The following is a 10,372-nucleotide window of genomic DNA, read 5'->3' on the forward strand; positions in this document are numbered from 1 at the left end:
CTTAATGCTCTTCAACTTCGTACTTTATTTGGCCTTTTTAACTTTTTTGGATTCAAGCGTCACTGATGAGTCTTTTGTAGACGAAACGCGCGTCTGGCGTATATACTAAATTTAGTCCTGGTATCTATGATGAGTTTATTTACAACCTGTGGGTCGATGCCACTGCTGGTGGAGATTTAATTCCCGAGGGTATCACAAGCCAAGTAGTCAGCACTTTTTGTGCTGACATGAATTGTCATTGATATGGTTATGTTTATAAATTTACTGTTTACTAATTTTTTAATTTAAAAAAAACCCCAAAGGTTCTATACGTCAGGCATAGATTACCTTAGCTGAACTTGGCAAAACTTTAAGAAATTTTGGTCCTCAATGCTCTTCAATTTCGTACTTTATTTGGCCTTTTTATTTTTTTTTTGATTCAAGCGTCACTGATTAGTCTTTTGTAGACGAAACGCGCGTCTGGCGTATATACTAAACTTAGTCCTGGTATCTATGATGAGTTTATTTGCAAATGGCAGCATGTACGAGCATAAATTGCAATGTTAATAAATATATTATCAATTACTTTGTTACCAACCCTTGTGAAAAGAGTAATTCCTCTTTAAAAATTTTAAACAATTTTTGAAAAATGTAATTTCGATATCCGGAAGTCGTAGATACTTGGGATAATAACCTTCATGTATATAACATTTAATGTGCACCCAAGGTCAAAGGTCACCGAGTGCCACACAATCATGCTGTATGTTTTAGTTTGCTTGCATATTTATTAAATGATAAAGAAATGCTGCATACATACAGTGAATATCTAAAATGTAAAGAACTCTACATTTATACATTTAACAGATATCAATCTACTATGAATGGCAAAAAAGTATTTCAATATCTTCAATTTGAGGTCAATGCATGACGAAATTTAATCTTTACATTCAATGTGTACTATAACCTTGACCTTGTGACATTTGAATGGTCAAATTGTCCTGAGTTGACTGGTGGTAGTCCCATGCTCTATCACGTCCGGTTTTCAAGTTTGGTATTGCATCATATATTTAGTCATTGTGCACTTGATAAACTTTCGAATTGTTCCATTTTTTTCTAATGATCATTCAGATCATTTTCCATTTTAAACAGATTTGAGATATACATGTATATTGTCGTTTAAGAGAAAAGCGGACGCATGTGTATTTCTGAATCTTTGTCAGATTTTCACCTGATTTGTCAGACATTGAAGAGTTTAACATGGTTATATGTTTGATCAAATACCAAAAAGATTTAATAGAAAACAAAACAACCCCAACTTTTTCATGTTTTGCATTGACTTTGTTAATATCATAAGTTCTATTTCTATATTTATTGCATCATTTTCTACATTTGTCAAATGGGATCATTTGATATATCAAATTAATGGTTTTAATGTTTTAATGAGTTCTACTCAAAAATGAAAATTCAAAAAAACTTTTTCATCCCAGTGGGAAAGTTGTGGTCATTAGTGCAAAAAACCCAAACTCTATAGATGATAAGGTTGTCGCATGTCTAATGAAAGTCTATCAAGCGTACATTTTAAATATCGAATTAACGTCCCCCAAACTTCTAAGTAAAGGTTTTTGTTTATCAAATAAAAGGTCAAACATTCTTGACCTCCAAAAATAGGGTGGATAGGGTTATTAAGTGCAAAAAAACAAACTTTCTGGAATATGGCGTTGTCGCATATCAAATGAATGGTACTCAAGTCGATATAAAAATATATCATACTTCCGATCTCCAAACATTTAAGTGGCTTGGGCCAATAAGGGTAAACAGTAAAAAAAATCAGAAGGCATGCTTGTCGTATATCAAAAAGTAAATTCTCAAAAATGAAAGGTCGTAAAGAGTATATTACAAAATCATCACTTTTACTTGGAAAAGTTATCAAAGGTACCAGGATTATAATTTAGGACGCCAGACGCGCGTTTCGTCTACATAAGACTCATCAGTGACGCTCATATCGAAATATTTATAAACCAAACAAATACAAAGTTGAAGAGCATTGAGGATCCAAAATTCCAAAAAGTTGTGCCAAATACTGCTAAGGGAATCTATGCCTGGGATAAGAAAATCCTTAGTTTTTCGAAAAATTCAAAGTTTTGTATACAGGAAATTTTATAAAAATGACCACATAATTGATATTCATGTCAACACCGAGACTTACAATTTTTTTAAAAACTTTTTTGTAATCTGATAGTTGCCTGTTCGTATGTGTTAGCTGATGTCTCTATGGTTATATGTCGTCTTAGACTAACACATTTTGTTTGCCCTTTGTATTTTAACTTTTAGTAAAACAAGAACAACGAATTATTATAAATCTAATAAAAAATTCAGATCAGATCAATTGTTTTTAAAAAATTTCCATCTATCTATTAGAATTTTTATCAAATAAGGCAAACAAATATGTAACAAAGAAGACCAAAATGGAATATAAACCAAGCACATCAGCAAAATTTAACACAAAAATACACAAATTTTACCACAGCATAATAACACAATGACTGATGTTTAAGTACAGAGCCACGTCAGATATGTAACAAAGAAACATAAAAACGAATGGACAAAGCACATAGCAAACAAGAAAACTAGGTCACAACATTCAAAATAAAAATTACAAAAATACAAAAATACCAAACTCTTGGAAAAAATCAACACCGGAAATACGAGATGATGCTTTGTTTTTTCTATGGTCAGTTTCTGGAATTCTAAAAATGTATTCCTTATGACAAGTCTTAAATTTAAATGACAGTTATGTTAAATATACCTTTCTCTACAGCTACTTAGGTACAAGGAGCCAATTTTCTTTGATTAGAGATTATATGAAAGATACTTACTACAATTAAAACCACTAGTATTGCTTATCCATTGAAAAAAATGGCTTGATTCAATGGACGACTTTTGTTATTTTTTATTCCAATAAATTACTTCATTAGGCATTAACCTCAGGTATAATATAAGTTTTGTATGTAACTATGAGCATGATAAGAAGAAGTTTCTGTACGAAAATGGGATAAATTTTCTGTTGTTACGGTGCGCCTAAAAATCATTTTCAGTTATTTGAAATCAATTACTTCAGTATTATTGCACGTGATGATATAATGACACCTAACGTCATCGATCAAATTATCATAACAAAAACCTTTTAATGGTATGTTCAATAGGATGTGGTATGCTTTAAGTGATCTGTTTCCAGAATGTTTCCGAAAAGATAAGTTTGTAATGGTTTCAACAAAACCAAATGACTTTTCCACGATTACTGATATCAGTGTATACGTGCAATCTTGACGGTAAACTAGTTACTTACTAAACAAATTAACTTTTTCTCTGAATACTGTATTTCGAATACGAAGAAACATCTCTTGTTTTACTTCCACTTAGGTTTGACTCTAGTCTGTATGTTTACATTAAGTATTAAAAAACTTTATGAAAAAATTATAAAAGCTGTCCTTAAATTAAAAATAATTCGTTCCAACTAAATATTCTTTTCTTGTTTTATTAAAGATTAAAATATCTATCAGTCTAAGATATAAATCAACAAATAACCATTGTTACATATGATAAAAATAAAATCAGGCAAATATCCGACTACCAAAAAAAGTGAAATAACAGATATACCGAACTCATAGTAAAAATTCAAAACGGAAAGTCCCTTATCACATGGCAAAATCAAATTAAAACACATCATGCAAATGGAAACCAACTATCATATTTCTGAGTTGGTCCAGGCATTACCTCATGAAAACATGGGTTGATCAAACCATGCTCAAAAGCTAGCTAAAACTATCACTTGTATGAAAGTCACATAGAATTCCTATTCATTGAGTTTACTTTGGAAGATCCATATTGATAACAACTCTCACTAATTAATTTTAAAAACATGTAAAATAGTACATTGTGTAAACATCTATATAATATAACCATATCAATGATAATTCATGTCAGCACACAAGTGCTGACTACTAGGCTGGTGATACCATCGGGGAAATAAATCTCCACAAGCAGTGGCATCGACCCAGTGGTAGTAAATAAACTTATCATAGATACCAGGACTAAATTTTGTATATTCGCCAGACGCGTTTTTCGTCTACAAAAGACTCATCAGTGACGCTCGAATCCTAAAAAGTTAAAAAGGCCAAATAAAGTACGAAGTTGAAGAGCATAAAGTGTTTGATTTTATTTATAATATTTTCTCAACAGCTAAGTATTTGAAGAGTTCTGAGAAATCTTTATAAAGTGTTACCTAATAGCTTAAATTTGTAAATTGGGTCAATGATTAAATAAACAACTAACGACAAAACCTACGCACAGAACAATTAGAAAATGTTGGGAGCATATGATTCAAATTTTCCACTTGCATACAAAGTGTATGATTAACTTTTGACCTTGTAGTTACTACAGAGCGGTATAAATACTAGTTTTCATTTTTAACTGTTGCGCATTTCTTGAACCAGTGAATCGAAAACGTAAGTGAAATATATTTCATTGTTATATTAACATACAAGAATTGACCAGGAAAAGTTTCTATTTAAACATATACTGTGTTGTACAATAAAGTGTCCAGGTAACAGACGATGGGTCATATTATATATTTTTATTATTACAAATTTCTTACTTCATTTACTTTGATAGTTAATATTAATCAATTAAATCAAAATCAACCATATTGTATACTGTGTTTAACCTATGTTTTATTTACTTTATATTGAGAATTATAATTCTTCTATTTTTGAGCAGCATGATTGGCAAATAAAATATTTGTTTGTTTGTTGATTCTAACATGATTTAAGCATAATGACACCATGCAACGTTATATGCTCCATGCTGAAAATACAGTCTTAAATCTGTGATCTAAGCTGATTTTTTTAAAACTGAAGGCTTTATTCTATAACGTTATCGTCAATATATGTTATATTTTCACAGTCGCTGCATTGTTTTTTTTTATTAATATAAAGTTCTATCGAATCCATTCAATTAAGGGATAATAAGTTCCAGTTTTCAATATCATTACTAGTACTTTAGGTATGACTGGAACACATTCGCTGGTTCGTGACTGAATTCAAGTATCTGCGCATGTTTTGGTCTGTATTCGTATGGCTAATAAATAAAGTCAAGCTGATCACAAAAGCTTTCAACATTGTTCATTATTATTTGTAAAAAATAATTATGAAGAAAACGAAAGAGGCATGAAATGCCTGATTCGTCGTTTTTAGGTCATGCCGGCTAACAATTTGGACCTCGTTATTTCAGAAGTATAGATGTATGTAATCATTTTATTTATGGTATCTATCAGTTTTTAGTTTGTTTATTTCGTGTGACTCATGTAAGGCAATATTGGCTATTGATATCAGTCAATGCCAGGAATGCGTTTGTCTTTACATTCGTTGTTATTCATCTACTGTTAAAACGTTCGGCTTTAGGTAAACTAATACATCATATGAATAATACAACGTCTAATTTTTTTCACATTTTCTCATTTTTATAAGTCGAAAGCATGACCGCTGCGTCTAATGATTTATTTAAGTTTCAGATATGTATATTAGTATTTCCAATCACATTGATAATGAAATCACAATGAAAAAAATTAGGTCAACAAGTAAATAAATATTTTTTCCTTAAAATAGTTTAATTTCTTCACTGAAACTACTCGAGTAGTTAAGAACAAACATCTCTTCTTAGATGAGTGTTTTGTTCTTAAAAAATCAATATTTCATTACAGACGATTCCATTTTTTCATAAAAGTGTGTAGGACTAAAATGTTGACCAAATTATAGGGCTGGTATCTTTTATCATTTTTAATAATTCGGACGTTCTACTTTTGTCTTCTGCTTTTCTTTATGATATTTTAGAAACATTTTGCATAACGGAAATATATGTCATTTCTAGTAATAACAGCAGTAGAAAAGTCAACTAAATTACGTGTTTAAAATAATTCACTTTTTTTATTTTTTTTTATTGTAGATGTCTTTAATAATACGAATGACGCTTTCGTTTGTACTATGTTGTATCATCATGGAAATGGCATACGGGGCTTGCTGTAACCCACCTCATGGAAGATTTTGTGCAGACTGCACGCTTTCTACACCGAGATGTGGATATTATTCATGTAACATATTCGGTTGTAACTGCACTTGCCGAAGAGAACCATCTGGTAAATATTGTTATGTATGGAGGGCACGATGTTATTGTGACAATGACAAAAGGAAACGCCGTGGCGTGTCGTTTGATGACGTCATATCGACGTCTGCAGACATAAAGTTTGCCAGTCTAGATATCAACAGGTTAGTACTGACTACAAATATTTCTAGATTAAATAATTTGAAAAATCACAAAGAAAAAATATATTGATAAGACTACAACGTAAACAATTACAATATTTTTTTGTCGTTGATTTTTGCTATCACATTTTTATTTATCTCATAATTCCATTTACTCATACGAAGGACGCTTTACAAATAAACTAAAGCGTATATATATATTGATGATTATTCATTTAACATAACTATTATAGATATACACAATTTACATATATATTTCACAAATAAACAAGAACAAACATTGCATTATATGTATATCCTAAATTACTCATCAAGTATGATAAAATATATAAAAGATTAACTCCTACTCCACACTTCTTAACATTGAGATCACGGTCGTCAAATGATACGAAGAAAAGGAAAGTTTTACTCAAATGCAAAAGCTGCAGTATGTAATAATTCATATTCGAAAGTCCATCTAATGTTTTATTAATTGTATAAATATTTTTTTTAATCATAAGTATATGAACAAGATTTCGTTTTCTTATACAGCCAGAGAGGATGAATTTTAATGGTAATTTGTAGTAGGAATTATGTTGCTGGTGTGTTGAGTTTCAAAAATCATGTGTTGTACACTTTTTGCAAAATTTGTACATTTGTTATTTACCTAGGTTTTTAAAAAAAATAGAAAAAAACTTATTATAAGATTAAACACCTCTTTCTAGAAATTATTGATGTGTAAACTAGGGTATTTACTCACAAACAGAATATAAGCCTTAAGAACTTGTGTGTAAAATTGTGTCTTGAAATATAGATAACGATAATGGTTTTGACAACATGGAGAATTGAACTGTAATCACAAGGAAAATAATAATATATAAACTATAGGTATGGGATGTAGGATCATGACTTCTCGTAATGTACACAACATTATATTTACTTATGTTTATCACTTTATGTTTACCTATGTTTGGTCCTTTTATACTGACAATGCGGTATTGGCTTTGCTCGTTGTTGAAGGCCATACGGTGACCTATAGTTAATTTCTGTGTAATTTTGGTCTCTTTAGGACAGTTGTCTCATTGGCAATCATACCACATCTTTTTTCTTTTATGTTTGGTTCATTTGATCGAAAATGAATATTAGGTCGTATTCCTCGAGGAGATTAATGATCCTTGACTACGGTTAAAAAATGCTTCGTGTATGTAAATAATTAATGTTCTGAAAAGTTTTATTATCCTCATAATTGCAAAATATATCAAGATAAATTATCTTACTATTTCTTTACCTTCAAGTGATGGATTGATTGAACAGTTTGAGTTCATTAAAGCCTTGGAACAGATTGAAATAACGGACAACACAACGATGTTTCATCATTGGTCAATCATGGACGAAGATAAAGATGGGATAATCACTCTGGAAGAATTCGACAAAGAAAAATAGTTGACTCTGATTACATTTCATTAACAGATAAAGGTGCTGATTGCATAATCAGAATGTATTCAATTTTAAAATAAAATAAACAAACCTGCATTGATCTGTGTAAATATATTATTATAGTATTAAAGCAGAAAGTTGATGAACCAGCGGTATGTCAACAAATGTCTCGTCATTTTTCTAAAAAAATCTATTTTGAAGTTGCCAATATCTTGTTGATAAATATTGCGTGTCAACTTCACAAATATTTAAACGATGGTCTAGAAGTATAAAATCAGGGTACGTGATATTTTTACCATTTAAGTTTCGAGTTACAGCATTCTTTTGTTTATCTTTTTCAACATTGCTTTAGAAGTTTTGTATGTTTTTTGTGTTGTTAATTCAACCTGGCGCGGTGCTTGTACGTCTCGTTGTTGTGTTGATGGACTGTGGTGAGTTTTTTGTATTCTTTTCTTTCGTTTTTGCTTATGTATTGTGTTGTTGTGCCTTTTAATCTGTCTTTGATGCATACTTAATTGTTTTTGAAGTGATTATGATTGCGACTCAATATAAAACCAGTTTTAATCCATCATTATCTACATTCGAAAATGACTTTACCAAACAGGAATATGACAGTTGTTATTCATTCGTGTGATGCGTATGGACCATTTGAATACGGTTTTTCATTGTTCAATTGTCATCGGCATTCGGTATTTTTGTAATCTTTATTTTGACTGTTGTGTCCAAGTTTTGACCGATATAATTTGTTTTTTTCTGCATTTCTTGTTGACGCATCATAGCCGGTCTGGTAGAGTTTTGTGCGAATATCGTGCGGAAAAGTTGATTGCTGGCTGAGGAACAAAGTTATGCTAACCATTTTGTACATGCTATGGGAGGATGCTTGCGCCAGGTCGGGAGTGCGACTGTTGTTTTGACGATAAGTTCTATAAAAAATCAGACGGAATCAAAGTGTATATTGTTACGATCATAAATAATCTTTATATTGTAGTGTCAACTTAACTGATAAATCATAAGTCCAATCCTATGTATTTTCTCTATCTTAAACTTACTCTTAAACTGTAATCGAATAAGCCCACTAGTTGACAATCTAGTAGTCAACGTAAAAAAAATGTCAATTCAACACACTCAGAGAACGCCTGATATGAGAATCTAAGTGTATTTTGAAATGTCTGATATCTCCAATTTCGGTTTCGGTATGTATGACCTCTAGAACACCATAGAAGGGGAGATCATAAGAAAGAGAAGGGAAGTTTTCAAAATACAGATGAAGTTATGAATACAAAAACCGAATTAATTTTGTTTTGTAAACTTCCATAAGGCCAAACAAAACAAATTAGGCCAAGATAAATAAACATAATAATACAATATCAAGAAAATGTTTCTAAGAATCATACAATTATCATATTTTATTGGCACACAGTGTAATCATTGATATACAAGAAAATTTTAAAAAAGATACACATATTAGCATACGCTAACAAAAATCCAATAAAAAAAATAAATACAACCCCTTCGTCCAGGAGACAAACAACAGAAGTCCACAAACATCAACAAGAGCCCAACCAAGACCGAAAGTAAACTAAGATGCTCCTGAAGAAGGGTTCATTATTCATGCTCCGTAAGTGCCATCTTTGTTGAATATACACTACAGCAGATTGTGAATGTCCCTTAGAAAACATGGAGACATCATAATGCAAAACCATCTGTAAATAAACTCATCATAGATACCAGGAGTGAAATTTTATATTTACGTCAGACGCACGTTTCATCTACAAAAGACTCATCAGTGACGCTCGAATAAAAAAATGAGAAAAAGAAAGTACAAGGTTGAAGAGCATTGAAGACCAAAAAATCCGAAAAGTTTTGCCAAATACAGCTAAGGTAATTTGACAGGCCCATTTGATTTCAAATGAAGACTTACGGGGCTGAATAAATATAGAGTGAGTCAATCATTTTCCTTACCATTTCTTGTTTCCAGTACATCAGACTTTCGTACTTGGCTCTTACAGTGGATTTAGTCATCTTCCAAAACATCAATTTTGAAAAAACTTACCAGCGTATTGATTATTGATATTTTAGATTATATTTTTTTCTAGACAATTGTTTCCCAGCAAAACCAAGAAAAGGGAAATAATTCGTCTGGAAAAGAATATAAATACAAGTTCATTTAAAAAAAAGATTTGGTATGATTTCCAATGATACAACTATCCACAAAAGACCAAAATGACACAGACATTAACAACTATATAAACTTGTCAACATTTCCATTCTTCCATTTCTTCTTTATGTCTCTCTAAGGTTGTTTTATTTTCCTTTATATCCATCCACCGTTTATCTTAAATTTTATCCTAATGCCCACGGTGACGAGTCTCTCCAAATACGTCCATTTCGCCTTTGTGCCAAATACTGTAAACCAACTTAATTTCGCGAGCGATTTATTTTCGCGAGTAGAAAAATAACGCGAAATTAAATCGTCGCAAAAAGGAATAACTTGGATCTTTCCTTATCAAACTACATTAAGTTAATAAGAAAATCGCGAAATTAAATCGCCGTGAAGTTGACTAGCTGGGAACAAACGCAAAATAAAGTATCCGCGAAAATAAGTTGGTTTACAGTACACAGATATAAGACAATGCCTCATCAAAATGAGATTGTTCATC

The 10,372-nt window shown here is 31.1% G+C and overlaps 1 protein-coding gene across 1 annotated transcript; it reads left to right on the top strand.

Moving 5' to 3' along the window:
• The first annotated feature begins 4,352 nt into the window (after positions 1–4,352).
• Positions 4,353–7,812, top strand: LOC134706455 (uncharacterized). Its single transcript, XM_063565407.1, has 3 exons — positions 4,353–4,484; positions 5,980–6,299; positions 7,571–7,812. Exons 2-3 carry the CDS (start codon positions 5,980–5,982, stop codon positions 7,716–7,718), a joined length of 468 nt encoding a protein of 155 aa, XP_063421477.1. The 5' UTR covers positions 4,353–4,484; the 3' UTR covers positions 7,719–7,812.
• Positions 7,813–10,372: the final 2,560 nt, after the last annotated feature.

The sequence above is a fragment of the Mytilus trossulus genome, chromosome 1 (assembly GCF_036588685.1).
Source record: "Mytilus trossulus isolate FHL-02 chromosome 1, PNRI_Mtr1.1.1.hap1, whole genome shotgun sequence".
Taxonomy (NCBI): domain Eukaryota; kingdom Metazoa; phylum Mollusca; class Bivalvia; order Mytilida; family Mytilidae; genus Mytilus; species Mytilus trossulus.

What these genes read in the sequence shown, in the direction of transcription:
- LOC134706455 (XM_063565407.1), top strand. Translation starts at nt 5,980, where the DNA reads ATGTCTTTAATAATACGAATGACGCTTTCGTTTGTACTATGTTGTATC. An exon ending in GCCAGTCTAGATATCAACAG is followed by an intron (nt 6,300 to 7,570) that starts GTTAGTACTGAC and finishes TTTACCTTCAAG; the next exon opens with TGATGGATTGATTGAACAGT.